General features: G+C 43.6%; 2 protein-coding genes across 4 annotated transcripts; both read left to right on the forward strand.

The window, feature by feature from the left end:
• The first annotated feature begins 367 nt into the window (after positions 1-367).
• cstf1 (cleavage stimulation factor, 3' pre-RNA, subunit 1) lies at positions 368-7,023 on the forward strand. Its single transcript, XM_010744269.3, has 6 exons — positions 368-503; positions 880-1,100; positions 1,188-1,465; positions 1,548-1,745; positions 1,828-2,218; positions 6,386-7,023. Exons 2-6 carry the CDS (start codon positions 932-934, stop codon positions 6,643-6,645), a joined length of 1,296 nt encoding a protein of 431 aa, XP_010742571.1. The 5' UTR covers positions 368-503; positions 880-931; the 3' UTR covers positions 6,646-7,023.
• A 670-nt stretch (positions 7,024-7,693) lies between these two features.
• cass4 (Cas scaffold protein family member 4) lies at positions 7,694-20,197 on the forward strand. Of its 3 annotated transcripts, none has more exons than XM_010744268.3 (7): positions 7,694-7,981; positions 15,690-16,109; positions 16,708-16,791; positions 16,889-17,005; positions 17,564-18,862; positions 18,973-19,050; positions 19,274-20,197. In XM_010744268.3, exons 1-7 carry the CDS (start codon positions 7,979-7,981, stop codon positions 19,685-19,687), a joined length of 2,415 nt encoding a protein of 804 aa, XP_010742570.1. In that variant the 5' UTR covers positions 7,694-7,978; the 3' UTR covers positions 19,688-20,197. The 3 variants fall into 3 exon arrangements, with proteins under 3 accessions (XP_010742570.1, XP_019122785.1, XP_010742569.1); XM_019267240.2 differs by having other exon boundaries at positions 7,695-7,981; positions 15,690-16,103; positions 18,973-19,056; XM_010744267.3 differs by having other exon boundaries at positions 7,696-7,981; positions 18,973-19,056.
• Positions 20,198-20,672: the final 475 nt, after the last annotated feature.

Genomic DNA, 20,672 nt, shown 5'->3' on the forward strand with positions numbered 1-20,672 from the left:
TAGCAGAGCAGAGCAGGCGACCATGAGCAGAAAAAGAATAGGGCACAGTAAACTGAATAACACACTTAATATAAAAGGAAAACATCCAACTGGTCGGTGTAGCTGTGCAGAGAGAGACAGTGGAACATGTGATGGTTGAATGTCATAAATATGAAAGGGAGAGGGAAGAGATGATGGCAGGCTGCGGAGGACAGGAACAGTGGAGAAGAGTTTCAAAAGTATAATAGAATGTGGGAAATGTAGAGAAGGGAGGAGAGATTTCTTGTCTCGACTGGACTAATCAAAAGAATATAGCAAGAGAGGAACTAAGAAAGAAGTCAAGTCCAGCAGATGGCAGTAGATGCAACATTAAGGATGCAAGAAGAAGAACCGCAGAGGGCAGCAAATTGTGGCGCCTACTCTTCCTAACACAAAGAAGAAGAAGCGCTGTGACGTATGACGCAAATACGTTCAGCGTAATAATAACGCACGTTCGGGTCCAGGACCGCCATTGGAAGTTTGAAGTGGGTTATGTGTTTTTACATTTCAAATTTTTAATAAGTAACAATAATGTCCAGCCGGTGTTCTTGAGCGGTGCGCGAAGGCGCTGCACAGCGCAGACGTCTGGCATGTTCGCGGTCTTTCCCGCGCTTAACCTGTCGTTGTTTTTACTGTAGCGACGAAGCTAACGTTGTTAGCATCGCTGCTAAGCGCAGGTCCCATTCAATTGTTGTGTGTGTGTGTGTGTGTGTGTGTGTGTGTGAGAGAGTGTGAGAGAGAGAGAAACTCATGTTAGACACAGCAACGAGCTGCATTACATACAGCCGCTGTTATGTTAGACGGATATAAGTGAACAGCAGCGTCATGAGACGGATTGTTGACTGCTGTCTTCTGTTCCAGCCAGCTAAGTTGTCCCTCTTGACGGCCGGTTCCTGGTCAGCCTCGACCCATCATGTATCGTCCGAAACCGACCCTGAAGGACCGACAGCACCTGTACAAGCTCATCATAAGCCAGCTGCTGTATGACGGCTACACCACCATCGCCAACAGCCTCATCAACGAGGTGAAACCTCAGAACGTGGTGTCTCCGTCTGAGCAGCTCATGCAGCTGGCAAAGATAGGTAAGAGCTGTCCTCTCTGAGTTTGAGCTGTGTCTGTGTGTGTGTGAGGCTTCGACAGGAGCGTGACTGTGCTGCGACCTGTTTCAGGGATGGAGAATGATGACAGTGCCGTTCAGTATGCCATCGGGCGCTCGGATACAGTGGCACCCGGCGTGGGGATCGATCTCGAGTTTGATGCCGACGTCCAGACAATGTCTCCAGAGGCTTCCGAGTATGAGACCTGCTACGTGACGTCCCATAAGGGTCCATGCCGCGTCGCCTCATACAGTCGGGATGGTCAGCTGATTGCCACCGGCTCTGCTGACGCTTCCATCAAGATCCTGGACACTGAACGCATGTTGGCCAAGAGTGCCATGCCTATAGAGGTGAGGCAGAGTGACACCAGAGTGTGTTTTTTATCCAGCAGGCTTATGTTTACTGTTGTTTTTGTGCTTCTTCATACGTCAGGTGATGATGAACGAGACGGCGCAGCAAAACATGGAGAATCACCCCGTCATTCGAACACTGTACGACCATGTAGACGAAGTCACCTGCCTCGCCTTCCATCCCACTGAACAGATTCTAGCTTCTGGCTCAAGAGATTACACACTCAAGCTCTTTGACTACTCAAAGCCGTCTGCAAAAAGAGCTTTTAAATATATACAGGTAGGTTCGGTAAAAGGAGCCAAAACGAGGCTCAGACTGCCGTCATTCTGTTGTAATTGACCTTCTCTCTCTCTTCCCACAGGAAGCAGAAATGCTGCGTTCCATCTCCTTCCACCCTTCAGGTGACTTCCTCTTGGTGGGAACGCAGCACCCCACCCTCCGCCTATATGATGTCAACACCTTCCAGTGCTTTGTGTCCTGCAACCCGCTGGACCAGCACACGGACACCATCAGCGGCGTCAGCTACAACCCCACCGCCAACAGCTATGTCAGCTGCAGCAAGGACGGCAGCATCAAGCTGTGGGACGGCGTCTCCAACCGCTGTGTGACCACCTTCGAGAAGGCCCACGACGGAGCCGAGGTCTGCTCTGCCATCTTCTCCAAGAACTCCAAGTACATCCTGTCCAGTGGTAAAGACTCTGTGGTCAAGCTGTGGGAGATCTCCACAGGCCGGACGCTGGTCAAGTACACAGGTAAGACGCAGAGCTCAGGTTCAAACAGCGTGTCTTAGGTTAGAACTGATTTATGTTTAAGGTCAAGTGACAGTGCTAAGTAATTAGTTAGAACTATCCATTTAGTCATACTGGATTAATTGTTTTGAGCCTTTTCAGTTAATTCTCTGATTTCAACTTCTTAAATGTAAATATTTTCTACTTCATTTTATGGAATGAAATAACTCATTGATTAATGGAAAAAAATCAAATAATGCTCAGTGGAAGCTGTACCTTATTTAGAACAGTTCATTATCCAATGCAAAAATACATATATTTTATATTTTAAATAATTAAATTTGGCTTAGTTCACGTTATCATCATGTTATCACTTTTTACTACACCAACATCAATAAACAGGAACATAAACCATCACCGACATACAGTTTGGGTATTAATGACCTCACTTCCAGGGTCAGTGTCATCCATCTATGATGACACATTTTCATGTTTTCAGCAGTGATAGATCGACCCCAAAAAAATCGACCCTGCTTCACAGAAGTAAAATAGAGTAGAAGAGAGATATATGAAGATTTGAGGTGCACACTGTGACATGCAGTAAATGGGTTCTGTGTTAGAGATCGTGAGCAGTGAAGTGCTGAAGGTTCATCCAGGTTACAAAAAGTGTGAGGGAGAAAAAAAACTTGAACTGGGAGGAGTTGCTGTGTGTTAGCTTCACAACTGGAAGGAGAAGGAGAAGGGGAAGCTGGTGGGATGCAATGCAGAACCTACACCACTAGATGCCACCAAACCCTTCACACTGATCCTTTATGAATGAACGAGAACAGACCTGTGCACGGTGAATGATGCAGATAAGTCAACACATCAAACACTTCATGGCTATCAAGTATACACAATATGAAGCAGGAAAAAGGAGGTGCTTTTATTTGAACTCATATTATCCAGTGCAATAGTCAGTTCATCGTCTCATCACATACATTTGTTTTGAGTAATACTTTGTCAACTGTCACTGCTCACACACGGTGTGTTAACATCAGTGTGAACAGGTCTAACACTCGCAGAGCAGGAAAGAGTGTCGACATTTTCAAATGAGCACATGGATCGGCAGGACGTGTCAGCACTGACGTACGATGACTGCAGCGCTGTGATGTCACACATTACAGATGTGTCATCACGCTGACCACATTATCAGGAACAGACGTGCAGTCGCAGCGTCCACATGTCATCCCTCTCAACTGTTGTGAGAAAAGCTGCCAAGTTCAATGAATGATGAGTGTGTGTGTGCTTAGAGTAATAATTCTCAGAATTGAGTTAACTAAAGGTGTGGGTGTGGTGGCAGAGGTGATGGCCCTGTGTGGTCGTGGTGATGCTGTCAGCTTCCTTCTTGTACTTTTTGGGATGTTCATTTTCAGTAAGAGAAACAGACGATCAGCTCCACAGAGTCAAGTGACTGACTTCAAGCACCTTGGTGCTTTGGCAGTATATTAAGGAGTACTGCAAGGTTTGGGCGAATCCTTCACTGTTCACTGTTCACTGTACACAACACTGGAAGCAGCATCTCATTTAAACAGTTTTCACACAGTTCAGTGTGCTGAAGCTCAGAGCGACAGAACGTTGGCCGAGGTGTTGGGCACTTATCACAACTACAGCAGACTGCTTCTTCACTGAGCAGTTCACAGCCTGGAAGGTCACGATTCATCTGATGTGTAACAGCACTGTGTCTGAGCGGTGCAGCTGTTTTCTGTCAGTCCTGTGTTCTTGGTAATGTCCTTGTCATGTTAGCCCTAACAAAACACTCACATTTCTTCTATTCTCTGACGGTATGAACTTCTTTTACTTGAATTCACTGAAGCCATGGTGAGCCCAAACGACAGACACAACATGTTTTGTTTCTCTGTGAGCACTTCCTCATCTCTGCTCGTGCCTCCAGTTTCTTCAACCATTACATGATGTGACTACGCAACACAGTTTGCCCACTGACACACTGTAACACACTCCACTGAACACGCTCCTGTTCAGTAGGGCTGGGTATCGATTCAAATTCCAAGAATCGATTCGATTCCGATTCTCAAGACTGAGAATCGGTTATCATAATCCGATCCAATCCGATCTCGATTTGGGTTAGTGTGCCTGAAGCCCTCGTTTTCAACAACGGAATACGGGCGCATATCTTTGCAAATGTAACCCGCAATCGCCTCAGTTATTTTAAGAGAACGTACAGAAGTGGCTGGTAATTGTAGAGTTTTCCTTGAGTGTTCTGTTGTCTGTAGTTTTATTATATTTCCGGTGAATTTCTATTTTTCCCACGTTGATGAACGCATCATAGTCATTCCGACGGTCATTGAATACACCTCGCATGTGTGAGACGCAGTAGTGTAGAGAGAAGTTTATAGCTTTGCTAAAGAGCAGTGTATGATGTATTTCTTGCCTGTGTTTTTCCTATATCCTGCATCGTGGGTTTATTGTGTGTGAATGAGAAAAGGTGAGCTTCTCCACCAACTTACCGTCCAAGTTGGATGCCGTGTTGTGTTAATTATTATTATTTGACACCCCCATACACCTTGCCGCTCTAATTCATTAGTCCCACCTGGAGCAAGCCCGTGTCTCCCTTTTTAAACACGGTGCACGCCTGTTTCAATTCAATGACGCGACTAGTGGGGTTAAAGTTCACCGGGGGAAAATGTATTAAAATTTTAATTTAATTAAATCGATCTTTGGATGTACGAATCGATCTTAAGGAATTAATATGCAAATCGATTCAGAATCGGAAAATCGATTTTTTTCAACACAGGCCTACTGTTCAGTACATAATGTCCGTTACATATTTTTGTAAAACAGTCAGGCTCCATTTACTTCATAATGTTGACTTTGCCTTTTATGTACTTAAAGATGACTGACTTCACTAAACCCTCAACAACAGTTGTCCAGTAACAGTAGTAGCTGTATCAGGTGCAGCAGACTTGTTGAGCTTTGGCTTTCTGCTCATGTTGAAGCGAATTTGGATGGTGGTTTCTGTTTTTTCACCTCTTCAGAATAGAAAGTGTGAGAGCAGAAGTGTGAATCAGGTCTTCACCTGCTCGGCTGCCAGCCTAACTGCTGGGTACCCACAGTACGCTGAAAGTGACTTTAAAGGGCGCAGGCATTTCATTACTACTACACTTACTACTCTGTGGTTCCAGGTGAGGGTAAGTCCAGTTCAGTTCTAAGCAAACATCAGCAGCTGTGTCCTGCTCTGCTCTGATCCATGAACAGAACAGAGGAGGACCAGAGACACCTTTTTAGATTCAACCAACACATCAGTTAGTCCTCCGAATACTATTTAAAAAATGTGAACAATGGAGCATAAATCTGATCAAAGTATGTCAAATAAACAGCCAGGCAGGGTGATGATAAAGTAAAGTGTCTGGTTATGCTTACAGTCCTCCACTGTAAGAACAGGACAAGAACAGTGCTGTGTCTTCTACATGGACCACCAGCCTGCTGAGGATGCTGACTTTCTGTCTGGGATGTGAAGCTCCAGCAACAAACTCATGGACTAACATTTCCTTAATCTATTCCACTACACCCTCTTTAATATTAATCTTTATAAATGTATCATTCCAATCCTGTTTAGGGACCCCAGTTGTCAAACATTTTCAAATACACTAGTCGAATTGAATGCATTTAAACTACCTGGTGTTTGGCCAATGTGATCAGCATGAAGTGGGCATGCCTGTAAAGGGGAGACTCTTGGAGACCCTCAGAACCCGTTTACATTCATTTATCTTGAGGTGGGAGGTGAACGGAGCCCCCCTCTCCGGCACCAACAGATGCATTAGGTCTCTACTTTCCAGTGATACCACGATCTTCAGACTGGCTTTATAACTGAGCCCACTGCAGCAGGAATGTCTGCTGAGGACGTCGGCGTGCCGTCAGCCTGGAAGAGGTTCATTAGCCAGCTAGCTACAGTTGATCAAATCTGTAACAGCTGTTATTCTACCGACAAACCGATGTTTGCCCACGAGAAATGTCAAGTGTGTTTTTATCTTTAGAATTTCAGTGATGAATGACAAACCAGTGAGACAGGAAAGCTCAACAGGTGGTCAGTTAATCATAACTGAAGCTTCTGGTGTTCAGGTCTGATGTGGACTATGTGCTGTTGTTGGTACAGTGATCCCTCCCGTGACACACTCGTCTTGTGCGTTGTAGGTGCGGGGCTGAGCGGCCGTCAGATGCATCGCACACAGGGAGTGTTCAACCACACGGAGGACTACGTGCTGCTGCCGGACGAGCGCACCATCAGCCTGTGCTGCTGGGACTCGCGCACGGCCGAGAGGAAGAACCTGCTGTCTCTGGGACACAACAACATCGTCCGCTGCATCGTCCACTCGCCCACCAACCCCGGCTTCATGACCTGCAGCGACGACTTCAGGGCCCGCTTCTGGTACCGCCGCACCACCACAGACTGAGACTGCCCCGACGTTCCTACTCTGCCTTCCTCACCACCTCGTCTCCTCTCACCGAGGAGGACCAAACAGGATGCTGGATACACTGTGGTGTCTTTGGTTTTTACTTAATCTGAAATTCAGGGGGAACTTGTGGGTTCCACTGCATGAAGGACTGTTCCACGAATTCCACCATCTTCAGAGTAAAGAGTGATGTGACTGTTTCTCTCTATGTCTCCACATGTGTCATCTGAACTTTGTACAATTGAAATGGAAGTCTGATCTTTACAACACATTTCTCAGTTTGTCTGTTAAGTGACCGCAGAGTTGGTTTGTTGTCATTTCCCTTTTTATATTTTGTTGTTGTAATTCAGATTTTTATTAAACATTTAATAGGAACAAGCCTCTTCTGTGAGTTTGACAGTGAAAAATCCCCTTCAGAACACAACACCACAGATATAGTAATATCCTGTAGATATTTTAAGACCATTTGTTGCAAAAGGAGCAACAATACACCACGACACACACACACACACACACACACACACACACACACACAGACAGAGCCATACTGCCATGTATGAATTCACTGTTTGTTTCTGTCTGTGACTAAATTCATAAAGCAGTTAAAGAACTTGAAATGGGTTCATTTTAGTTGTTAGTTGTGTGATAGAACAGAAAAAGTATCAATGCTCCTGATTTCCATCTCTGCTCCGGCCTGCGCCCTCAGAGTGGAAGGTCACCGAGCCCCATCACTCCTCTGCATTCCCCAACCCACCCCCAACCCAACTCTCCCAGACGCTGCTGTCTCTGTTGTCCAGACAACAACGAGCAAAGCCGCAAGAATTTCTGCTTCAAACAACCCCCACCCCAACCCAAACCTGTCTCATTAATCTGTCATGAATGGGGGAATGTTGAATTTATAAGAAAAGAGGAAGCAACATGAAACGCAATGACAAGAAATTCCCTCAGTTAGTTGGAAAAGTAAAATAGTGACAAGCGGCGCACTTCTGCTTTACTAGAACGATGGAAGGCTAAGAGAGCGCAGACGGTCATGAAGCAGAGAAGAAAAAAAATCAGTGGTGGGGTGGGCCAAAGCTGTAGAGTGTGTGTGTGTGGGGGGGTCTCTCTGGCCAATGGGGCTGCAGGAAAGCAGCTCTGTCAATGACATGGAAGTCCCCGCCCCGGGTGTAAAGCAGTCTGGCTCTCAGTGACAGCTCAGACAATATGCTTGTGAGACACACAGGAGGAGTAAATTTTCACACACACTCATGGTTGAGATGGTTCACTGAAAAGTGACCCGCTGTGGACGGACTTATTTCTCTGTGTGGACACTGAACACGACTGTTGAACAAACATGGTGAGTACTGGTTGTTGCTCTGCTGCCTCTGACTATAACATGACAAACTTGAAATAACTGTTACTGAACAACTTTTATTTACAATGGTTTGTAGTCTGAGCTGTGATGTGTTCTCTTTCTGCTCTGCTGTTTACTGCGGCTCGTCCAGAGGAATGTCCCTGTAGACCACCTGCTTGGATTTCACTTTAACTTGCGGTGTCAGCTACCGCCTATTTCTACACACAGCCCCTCTGACCTGCTCTACTGTAGGCTGTAACGTGAGAGGGCCGGTCCTGACACAGAGCTGAGAGTGAAACTTTATGAGCCTCATTAACACACAAGCCTTTAGAAGTGAGATTATCAAGTCAGGCTGCTCAGGAGCAGATAATGAGGGAGTCAGGCACACGTTTCATTTCTTAAAAGTTGCACTCTGGACACGAGAAGCAGTGTGTCCTGTGTTTGCTTTATTTTCTGCTGATTTATGAGTTTATAAAAGGAATAAATGTGTCACTTGTGCATCTTTAACTCTCAGCATTCAAACAGCTGACAAAACTGCCTGCATTTCTGATCCTCAAAGCCGTGCACACATTTGTTGCTGCACTCTGTGTGTACTTGGAGTGTGGGGGGCATCTGCTGAGTAAACCTTTTGTGGTGGGTTTGGTTCTCATACTCACCTCATTCTCTGTCTGGCTCGGTGCCTCTTTAACTTCACAGCCGGTCTGTTTGGAACAAAAATCAGTGTTGAATTTTGACTTTGATTGCTTAGAGTTAGTTAGTTGAGAAGTCTCCTAAGACGTGATGAATGGATGCACCATTTTGTCTCTGCGAGTCAGTGTTTGTTAAAGGACCCCCAGAGAAACTAAATGGAACCGCAGGGAAGCCGACAGCAGATGGAGAAAAGATTCACCTTGGCAAAACAAGAGAATCTGAAAATGTCTGACTCTTCTTCTGCAGTCTCCCCACACCTTTCCCAAATTGTTACTCGATGATTAAAAGTGCAGAATATCTCTGCACGGCACTGTGAACTTTCCTCTCAGATTGGTCACTGTTTAGAACTGGGGGGCTGAAAATGTTTAAAAAGCCTCGACATGATTGATGTAATAGCCACACATAATCTTCCCAGGGTCCTATCTGCTGCTCAGAGTCGAGGGAAAGGATATGCATCACCCTGACATTTTCCTGAGCTCATCCTATTCATCGCTTCTTCAAAAAAGCAGACGCTTTTAGCTGATGACTAACCATCAGTTTCAGCAATCTCATTTCCGTTCTTTACGGTTGTTTCGTATTGGAATTTGCTTTTTTAGTTCACAGGGAGCTATTTCTGGGATTCCTCGTGTGCTGCTGTGCTGCTGCTGCCTGTTTTTATCGTCTGAGAGCAGGAGTCAGTACAGTCATGAGGGCTCACACAGCAGGGGGCTGGCATGGAGAAGTGGCAGCACCCTCTCCAGGAAGTCCAAATGAAAACTGTGGAGGGGAGGTCTAATTTACCATCTGTCCTTTATGTTATCCAGCTACTGTCCATGTGTTTAACCGCTGAGGATTATTAATATACCCCATCGTTCATCCTGTCAGCCAAAGATTTGGAGGACGTGTGCCAACTGGGCTATAGGCTCCTGAATAAACTCACCAAAACAAACCAAATGAATCCAGTCAGAGCCGAGACTGTAATGTGATCATGAACGGATGAATCGATATTACAGAGAAATGGCTCTGAGTGCTCGTTTAGAAGGTGAGGGTGTCAGGTTTGGTTTGAGTTGAAGGTTTAGCTACACAGCAGAGCAGACACTCTTATCGGGCTGCATTTTTAAATCAATATTTTTACATTAATGATCAGTAATAATGACTACTCGTATTTGGAAGTGATACTTCTAGTGAAGAATTATCACCACACTCTGCAGTTCCCCTCAGCTTAGAGTTTTTTTTTGTTTGTTTTTTTGCAGCACTTCAGCTAATTTTTTTGGTTTTACGAGCCGCAGCTTTAATGTTTTGGTTCAGCTCTCATCAGCATTGTTTCCTGCCACAGCAGGCAGTTGCTTTCAATGCATAGAAGCTCTAGTAAACTCACTGTACCCTACCTGCCCAACGCCAAACAGCAGACCAAGTTTGCAACTAGCTATTCAAGAAGTGAAACATTCAGCAGCTAAAGAGTCACTTTATCTCCATTTGTGATTTTGTCACCTCACAAAACACATCTATGTTTGCTGGCTAACAGTCTTTTCTTGGCTTGAGTGTGAAACTTCACTCTTGACCTTCATCTTCATCAGAGTGTGCTGAGTGCTCATTATGTGTCACTTTGCTCTGATTTTCAGGGATCCACTTACCAAAACTTTGCTCCATGTGGTGGTGAACAAATTCCACAGATCCATCAGGTTTCCTGCAAAGCTGGCCATGTTACACAGTGTATGGGCTCATACGATCATAGCTTATAGGAAATGCCAAACTTCCCCTAATTGTCTCAAATAGATAGAAATGCATGCAATCAACATATGACCTTATAAAAACAGGTTCAATCTCAACCACACAGCACGCTCATAGAACACTGTAACAGCTCCGTGCAAAGCAACACTGGGAATATCTGTATTCACTGTGACAAAGGGCAGAAGATGAGACTGAGGAAGTGTGAGTATAAATAAAACCAGTGTGAGGGGTGAGATAAGTTCCTGCCTCAGAGCAGTGAGCCTGCAATCGGCTTGTTATCTGCTGCTGTTCACATTGCCCTGTCTGTCAACCACAGCTACACCTCTGGGAAACAACAAACTGCAATGTTGATGTTATTTGTTGGCTGTGGTTATTTGTAGGCTAAGAAAGTGTTTGCACACTCTAAATCGTATAATTAATCACCATCACAGAACTGTGGGAACTGTACTGTATCACTTAGAAGTGTAATATGAATAAAAACAGTTTACTTCCATCAGCTTGCTACTGTACAAATTTAGTATTTAGTACCACTTGACAAGTGACAATGTAATTTATGATGACAATAGTTCCAGTGATTCAGTGGCATCTAGCAGTAAGGTTGCAGATTCCATCTAACTGAATACCCCTCACCTCACCCTCCACCTTTCCAAGCGTGTAGGAGAACCACAAAACATAATGTAACTTAACTCAAACTTAAAAAGCCTTGACTAGGGCCAGGGTTTGTCTATTCTGGGCTACTATAGAAGACACAGTGATTCTTATTAATACTCGTCATACCAGTTTTCAGTGGGAACTCATTCTGTCCCCTGCACTATAAAAAGTCCTTTACCTCATCTCCTTTGTGCTAATGTTAAAAAAAAAAAAAACGACTTCCAATTCAGTTATTTTAACATTAACTGTTCATAATCTTATCAGAGGAAAGCAAATCTTCAAATCTACATCTGCAAGTACAAAAAGATCTTGGAGGTTGCATCTTTAATTGTCTTTTTTTATTTAGTTTTGAATCATATTAAGTCCATTTGCTTTTTCTTTGGTCTCATATTGTTGGAAGAAGTTTAGCTGTCTATGTGGAATGTTGATAGAAAGCCCTAGGTCGTATTCATCAGTTGTGTTGTATTTTTGTATGGGATTTTGACATAGTTCTCACCAGTTCCCATACAGGAAATACCAGGGCAGCTGTAAGCGAGTCAGTGTCACTGCCATGGAGCCTGAATTAGTCTCCACAGCCTCCTTTTGGATTTGTTTGGCTTGGAGAGAGACTTCACAAAGGTGATTTTCCATGGAGCACATCTGAGGATCATTTAAAGATGATAAAATTGATCGACCAGGAACAAATTCCCAACATGTCAGAAAATAATTTAGAGGGATACCAAATCTCTCTGTCAGTGTTTTTCCCTCTGTTTGTCTGTCTGTCCCTGTCTCTTCTGCTCGTCTACCCTCCTGCCCCCAATCTTTGTATCTAAGATACTGTGGGAAAGTCTAATATGTCATATTTACAGGCTGACTTCCTGTCCAAATTCAAGAAAAGAGATTATCTTAACTATGTACTCTGCCTCATCCTGAACTCCCACCACTCTGTCTAGGAAAACAAACATTTTCTAACTTTTAGTGAACTTTTAGCCATGTGTGACAGATTTGTTCACTGCCACCGTGGCTGTTGTGCTGGGCCTGGTATGCGTCTGAACGTATAATGGATGAGGTGCTGACCTGACCCCCGGGGTCGTGCCCAGGCTGTCAAAGGCCAAAAGGTCAGAGTGAACCAAGAGGTTGTCGTTCCCACACTGGGAACCACTTCCTGGACCAGTTCCTGTTCCAGTTGGGGACTGGCTGCTCTTATTATGATGATTTAATAAAAAGTGTGCGACTCTTTCAAAAATGTGGACTTCATGTCTTAACCACACTTAAGAAATACTCAATCAAAGTACGTCATTGACTGCAGAATAGTTCCCTAATTAGAGGAATTAGCGCAATGATTAAACTTCAGCAATGATCAGGTTGAATATGAAGATGAATCACCACCACAGCCTTTCAGAGTCACTTCAACTGTTTTGATTCAAATCAAACAGAAGCTTAACTGCGTAACTTTTGTTTAAATTAGAAATAATCTTGTATAGTAGTAATGTTCTTTCTCTTACAATAAAACACACTCTTGCTCACTCTAATACATTCAGTCCTGCTGCTACAGCCTTACCTGGTCTGGTATGACCAGTAGTTTATGTTATTAATGTTAACCATCTTTATGTAAATGTTTTGTTGTGTAACGGATGTCAGTGAGTCAGTTCCGGCTTTGAGGCCATAGCGGCTGCTGTTCAGCAAACGTTTCATAGTCTTCCTTCAAGCCGTTGATACTGCTCAGTCTAACTGCTTGTCTTCTTTGTAACATTGAAAATAAAATGTCTTTGGGGGTCTGGAAAGTTGGAATTGTCATTTTTTGGTTGAAACAATAATCAACAGATGATTTAACATTGAAAACCAACAGTCCCAGATATATTTGTGTGTTTGATATTTGTGTAACAGTTTGACATCATGTAGTTAAAAATAGCATTGTCACTTAAAACCGAGTGTGTCATGAAAACAACAATCCACTCCACATCCGGCCTTGAATTCATTTAAGATAGCTGAGATAAAGCAGCTTAAATTTGGCTTGATGTGGCTTATTGGCTCCTATCCGGGACTTTTGAAAGCATTTCTTGCATTGCGTCTGACGGGTCGATGTTAATTTGTGAACAGGATGGAGCAGAGAGAGAGAGAGAGAGACGGGAGAGGCGAGGGAGAGGCAGAGACAGCTGTGCAGTTAAAGTGCTGAAGGCCAGCTGTCACAGGGGCTGATCTGCACAAGCAGGCGTGTGCAGGAATCCAAAAGAGTCACAGCTGAATCTGACTTTGGTACTGTACTCAGCCATCAACACGCAGGACGCGCAAAGAGGGACACCAGTAAACACAGCACGAGGACGGGGGGGCTTCTGCTCAGGACAAGTGACCTGAATTCTGATAGTCACATGTTTCGCATGTTAAGTTGTGGTGTGAAAACAAAGATTATATATATATACATATATATATATATCTAATATATATATATATATATATATATATATAATATATATATATATATAAAAGTTTGATCAAAAAGAAGTTTCACTAATAATTAAGTCACATGGTGGTTTAACACTCATGTTTATCATGACCTGGATGGACAAAATGCAGTGTGAGTGTAACACAAGCAGAGCTGGCTAATGTCATGTTGGCATAGTGCACACTGATGAGTACAACAAGAATGTAAATCTTGGTGGTACGCTCACCGACTGTCATCTGACCCTACGTATGTCTGTAGCATGACCCAGAAGATTAGGCAGGGAGTTTGCTGAGGCTTTGTGTGTGTGTGTGTGCAGTCTGCTGCGGCCAGTGTGCTCCACCAGGCCCGCATCCCAACAGGTGCTGAGCGTGTTGGGCTCCGATGGTGAATGGGCTCTTTGTTGCAGAGGATTCACCCTCAGAGAGAGAGAGAGAGCAACCCCCCATCTCCACCCGCCACCCCCGACACACGCTTATCAGCTGAGGGTGGTGTCTGTGTGTGGGTGTGTGTGAGGGTGTGTTTGTTTTGTTGAGTGTCCGTCCGTACCATTCCTTCTATAGTGTCTTACATCTTGGATCTGTCTGTGGAATGTTACCAAGTACCATTACTCAGACGCTCAAGTAAAGTTTTAATACTTGTGTTAATATAAATATTGTAGTTTTTACTCCACTACATATATGTATTTGATAGTTACTATTGATGATTGATCTGTAGGTTAAGGTTAAGGTTTTACATACAAACATAGGATTATTTTATGAAATGTAGATAATATTCAAGCTATCAAACTGAATATAGTCAAAATTAGCTCCAGTTCAGCTACAACATTAAATAATGTTTCCATGTTAATACACTAGAAATAAGCTGATGAGCTGAAAATCTGAGGATAATCAAAGTTACTATGGTTTATGGAAGAAATGGATGTTTGTACACTCGTTATGTCATAAAGATTTGTCATCACAGAACAATGAATGAAAAGAACAGCGTGCCAGTCCACCTTGTAAATGTCCAGATATTTCAGTGGACCAGAGAGTTGGACTGACTTGACCATGCCTACAGAATGATAAAATAGAATGTAGTTTAGAAAGGTTGTGCAGTAATGGAGGAAATGTATGCTTCATGAGAACCTATGGACAGGCAAGAACAGGATGTAGACTAATGATGCAATGCAACACAGTTTCAGCTCAGTGAGATGTAAGAGCTTACATGTGTACATGACAGCACACATTTTGTACATTTATTATTAGGAACAATAAATAAATACATTCATGGTTTGTTTGAATTACAATTTTATTACACATATCTTGCAGGGTGGAACCTGTGTTGAGTATCATATCGGCTACACCTCTGTCAGTCACCATTCTGTAGTCTAACCCATAGCAGATTAACATCATATCACACCATGTTCAAGTGTTAATCATCTAAATATGCCTTTTCATTTGGGTATGTTTCTCATAGGTATTACTGATGAAGTAAGTGTTAAGTCGTGCATTCACACAGTGTCAAACCACAAGCTGTGGCCACTATGGTTTAAAGGCATGTCACTGTTCACACTTCATCTCTCCCACTAGCAGAATGTACCACCAAAAAAGGTCAACGATGCAGCAAAGGAAGCCCAGCCACGGCTTGTGGTCATTGCACAACATTTAGATTAGATTGCTCATGTACATCATCTTATCAACTTGTGAGCTGCACAGTGACAGTGAAGGATTCTCAGGGAAACATAAAAAGGGGCATGCATGCAAAAGAAGCACTGAGCATTCTTCAATAGCAGAGTACAAATCAGTTCCGAAATATGTGAGATTTCATATGTGTGAAACAGCGCGAAATGTGCTAAGATGCCTGCATGTCTGCAAGAGGAAGCTTCAGAGAAACTTGTTATCCATTTAGGAAGCATAAATAGGAAGTGAAAATACACAGCAAAAAAAATAGATGTCATTGAAAACAAAAAGAGTGCTGCTTGCTTTTGCAGTTTCACAATCATTCTAACAGTGAAAAAAATATTGACTGTGCGACAACTAGTTGTGTCCATTTTGATTTTTAGATGGCCGTGTGCATTTTTCATTTGTGAATCTGATGACAACTCAGATGTGTAGCAACATTTTGCAAGAGGAAATGTTGTCATTGGCTTACAGCAGCAAAAAAAGGAATGTATTACATTCTTACATGTGTTCCACACTACCTGCCCACAGACATACTTCACCTACTAATCTTTTCTATTTCCTCTGCTGTTTATTTTAGAACAAACTTGCGAAAGCCCTGTACGACAACACCGCAGAGTGTGCAGATGAACTGGCCTTCAGAAAAGGGGACATTGTCATGGTGATGGATCAAAATGTGGCCGGCACCAGCGAATGGTGGATGTGCTCTCTTTATGGACGGCATGGTCTGGCCCCGGCGAATAGACTGCAGCTTTTACCACCAACTGGAACCACTGCGGCCTCCATAAGCCATGTGTCAGAAAAACACAAATTAATTGAAGCTAAAACTGATGACAATGTGCAAAATATATACCAGATCCCGAGTGTACCCCGACCCTCCAGCAGCCCAGCTTATGAACGCATGGACATGATCTACAAAGTCCCATCCACTCCTATATCAACTTCAAAAGGTCCAGTCCCATCAGCACTTATGCACAGCACCGATGGACCTGAGGTAAAGGTAGGTTTTTTTCAGTCTATTGGTCTGAGGTCAAAGTTGGTTCTTTTCCTTGGGAAGTGTTCACTCTCATGATTAGAGAGGTAGACTGTTGCAGAAATGCAACGCTGTGAAACCCCTGCTGGCAAAAGAGCTTACAGATGGGGACCAGGGGCCTCTCCATGGGGACAGGCATGCAGCACCAGGGTCTTTATGGGCCTGTAAAAGACAAACAGACACAGACTTCAGACACTTTTAACTGCAAACAGCAGCCCATGCCGCCAGGGACCCCAGAAAGACAGAAGTGTCTGTACGGATGCCGGTGCAGTAGAAGGTGGGGAGAAATATACCCACATGTTCACCATTTCCTCTCCTGCTCCAGGGGAGTCCCGTTCCCTTCTGCAATAGCCACCTAATATTCAATGAGCAGCATGGTTTCTATTATACAGCTGCGTTAATTGGCAAAGTGCATAGATAATGAGGTTCTCAACAGGCTTCAGAGCAAACACTGTCCCCATAAATGCATTGGGGTAGAGGTCACTGAGGTATATGCAGCTCTGATCAAAGCAGTGAAGTGTTGCCAGTCAATTCCAATATTACAGCCTGTCTGTCTTATCTGCAGCCTTCATTCTTCAGCATGGGGTCCAGTCCAAAAGGGGAGGTTTATGATGTCCCAAGCCAAGCAAGAAGAGCTTCTCTTTTCTCTGTGAGTCTCTGAAAATATACCCAAGAATGCATCAAAAGTACTGATATTCTTCCACTAGTCTGATGTCTTTTCTTTTACTGTGATGTTCTATTTGCAGACAACAACAACTCCAAGACATATGCCACGAACACACTCACTGCTTCCAATTTCTGAGCTGGAGAAAAGATTTGACTCTCCGGAGAGTGTAAGGTGTAGCAATCCAGGAGACTGTTATGTAAGTTTCAGAGTTTGGAGGCTGATGTACTCACTTTAAAATGCTGTGTCTATTTCACATTTATTACATATTCTTCATCTCTGCTAAAGCTTCAGTATCCTTGAAATTAACTAGTTCACGCAATATGTTGCTTGACTATGTTTAAAGGCAACAGCATTTACACCTGTTCCAAATAGCCAAATAACCTCTTCCTGGCTACATCACACTGCCTCCCTGATGAGCTCTCTCCTAGAACTTTCTATCTTTGCTTTGTAGTCTTGATGCATAGAATCATACAAATGGAGTGGACACTTTTGGACAGTCCCTCCTCTAAGGCATTCATGGTGTTGAAAAGTAGTTGTGTGAAGAATCAAGAAAGAGAGCTTGTAATCTTCACACCATGAAAGGTCTCCAATTTTGACTTTAGGCAGGTGTGGATTGTCACTTGCACGTAGACAATCAAGTACTTAGTTCAAAGCATAGTGAGGCCCTTTTTTCCCACTCAAATGTCTACTTCATTCCTAAAGACCTTTTCTTTCTGCATAGCTGTGATATTGACAACTTTTTTCTGGTGCACAGGTGTATGCTGTTCCACCACCTTTGCCTCAGGACCCAAACTATGATATCCCTGTTCCCTCAGCCACAGAAGCCCAACAGAAAATGACTGGTGGATACAACACCCTTCCCAACCCCTGCAAGCCTGAGTGGATTTATGATGTACCAGTGGGTCCAGAGAAACAAAGTCCAACCCAAAGCTCCTATGGTACCATGCCCTCCAAAGCCATTTGCAGGCAACTCTATGATACCCTTCCAGCACATGCTTGGCCCATTCAAAGAGGCAGTCCAACTCCCTCGCTTTATGATATACCAAAACCCAGTCCACCAAAAGTGCTGCCAAGGGCCCCTATTTATGACAAGCCCCCAACTCAGAGGCTCACAGAGGAGTTAGTTTATGCGGTTCCACCCCAGGAGGAAACCCTCCCCCGAGTTCTCAATGATCCCCCTAGCGACCATATACCCCTAGAGTGCAGGGGTGACCCAAAGAATTCTCAAGAATTCACAAGGGTGCGTCTTCAGCGAATGAGGAACTTCCTGGCCTGTACATCTTTCCGTGACCTTCCAGTAAGTGAAGAGTCACTTGTGCAGGACGATGACGAGCGAGGTAGAGCCTTACGCCTCTCTGCAGCAGACAGTCAAAGAATCAGCACAGCCTCCAGCTCCTCCACCAGCTCCTGTGACTCTCTGGCTCTGAGCTCCTCCTCTCCTGAGCCTCTGCGAGAAGTAACACTCAGCCAGGACGAGGTCTGCCGCAAACTTCTGGACCTGCAGGAGTCCATTTGCAGGGCTGTGCCCCGTCTCATGGAATTTGTCAGCAGTCACTGGAGGAGCAAAGAACATCTGGAGAAACACCTAAAGGAGATCAAAGAAGCAGCAGAGGGCATTGCCTGTTCTCTGACGTCCTTCCTGAACTTTGCCCTCGATGTTAAGGGTAATGCTCGCCGTTTGACAGATGCCAACCTTCAGACAAGGCTCTATAAACAGCTGTCTATTGTAGAAGACTCTGGCGTGATCCTACAACAAACAATAAGTGCTCTGAGCATGGCTGGCTGGCCCCTCAACACACTGTGTCAGGACCCAGGTCAGGTCCAAACACCTGACCAACTGGAGCGCTTTGTTATGGTGGCACGCACTGTTCCAGAGGATGTCAAGCGCCTGGTGTCTATCATTAATGCTAATGGAAAGCTTCTGTTCAAGGCCCCTCAGAAAGATGCAGAGTCTTCCAACACCATGGGTCAGCCAGAGACAAAGAAAAGTCCTGATGGAAGTGAACAAGGGGAGGATTTAGTGGAGGATGACAATGACTATGTAGAGCTGCAGGTGAAAGCTTCTATCATAGATGATATACATTACTGTGGTACCTGAATGATAATCTGTTTTACCTAAGCATACTTACTAATGTAATATTTTTGATATTGACCTTTCTGCAGACTAAGAATGACTTTGAAAAGCAGCAGAAGGAAGTGCAGAAAGAACCAAAGGAAAAAGCCACACCTGTCTCTAACAAGGTACAGGTCAGTATCTCCTATTAACACAAAGGATTTGTTCCTATACTGCATACAAAGCATGACAAAAACACCTTTGCTGAAATCAGTGCTTTATATATCCATCTTTAATGTAGCTTTCCAGGATTTATTTCCTTTTAGTCAAAAAAGACAGTAAACACTGTAATTCAGAACACATCATAGATGGCAAGCTTCACCTTCTCTATTCCATTTCTCCACTACTCAGGCTGATAACAAGCGCCACTCCTCTGGGTCCGGCAGCAGCACAGAATCTTCATCATCCTCACTGTCAGAGCATTGCAAGCTCTACTTTGGTGCTCTCCAGAAGGCCATCGGGGGATTTGTGGGCAGTCTTCAAGACGGCCAGCCACCAGAAAAATTCATCTCGCAAAGTAAGCTGGTGATCATGGTGGGTCAGAGACTGGTGGACACCATGTGCAGGGAGGCCCAACGTGGAGGGTCCAGCCAGAGCCTTCTGTGTAAGAGCAACCACTTGTGTGCTCTCCTGAAGCAGCTGGCTGTGGCCACCAAGAAGGCGGCACTGCACTTCCCGGACAGACAAGCTCTGCATGAGGCTCAAGAGTTTGCAAAAGAACTGTCCCAAAGAGCACAGCACTTTCGGATATCGCTTGACCTCTGAGAGCACAAATATTGTGCATTTTGATTTGTTTGTACAGCAAAAGACATTGGCTTATTCTTCAGTCATTTATCGGTTTTCTTTTTCATTCATTTCATATTCAACTTTGTTCAAGCTTAACTAGCCAATGGGATGAGCAGAACAATCTAAATATGGAGTGGTACTTGTATTAAAATAAAACACTTCAACACAGTGGAGTTTGGAAATAAATTGCACATTTAGGATACTGTATTCAAGCCAATTTTAAAATGCAATTTTAAATATAAAGTATAAATATTTTTTTTTATATATATATAATTTACAATGGTTTTATATTCTCTGAATATTGTTTGTTATTGTTTATGTATTTTATTACTTTATTGTTTAAGATGTATACTCTCCAGGGTAGTAGTTTGATACAGTCTACTTGTTGTGAATATCTATGTAAATATTCTAAAAAAAATGTGTTATGCATTCCCAAAGACTGAGTATACATGTTGGATTTTTATTGATATTAAAATAAGAAACTAAAAACTTGTTATGTTGTTTTGTTAATGTCTATTGGAAACACACAGAAAAAAACCCCCAGCACTGAACTCTGTAAGAAGAACATTTATTTAGGTGTCTGTGCAAAATAATATAAAGTTGGTGTATTCTACACAGAAAGGTCATATTACTCGTCACAGAGAGTAATGCTTATGAAACATGTCATCTATCATGGCTATGTCAGCTTGAGCTTTGAGTCTATGATAGCAATGTATAATTGAAAGAATACATTACAAACTGGGGGCATTGAGTTGGAAAGATGTGCTGTTACTGGGTAGGGAGGGTTTAAGATGCTGTTAGTTGTATTATGTGAAATGTAGGATCCAGTGTTTTTGGAGCTTTACCCATACTAAGGACTAAAAATCTGTCTGATGCTAAAATCTGCAGTGTAAATGACCTCTACTGCAACACGTCTAACAGGAGGTGTGTCTTTACAGGACAGGAACCCTAGGATTGGTAGTGC

Source organism: Larimichthys crocea, unplaced genomic scaffold (genome assembly GCF_000972845.2).
Source record: "Larimichthys crocea isolate SSNF unplaced genomic scaffold, L_crocea_2.0 scaffold269, whole genome shotgun sequence".
Lineage (NCBI taxonomy): Eukaryota > Metazoa > Chordata > Actinopteri > Sciaenidae > Larimichthys > Larimichthys crocea.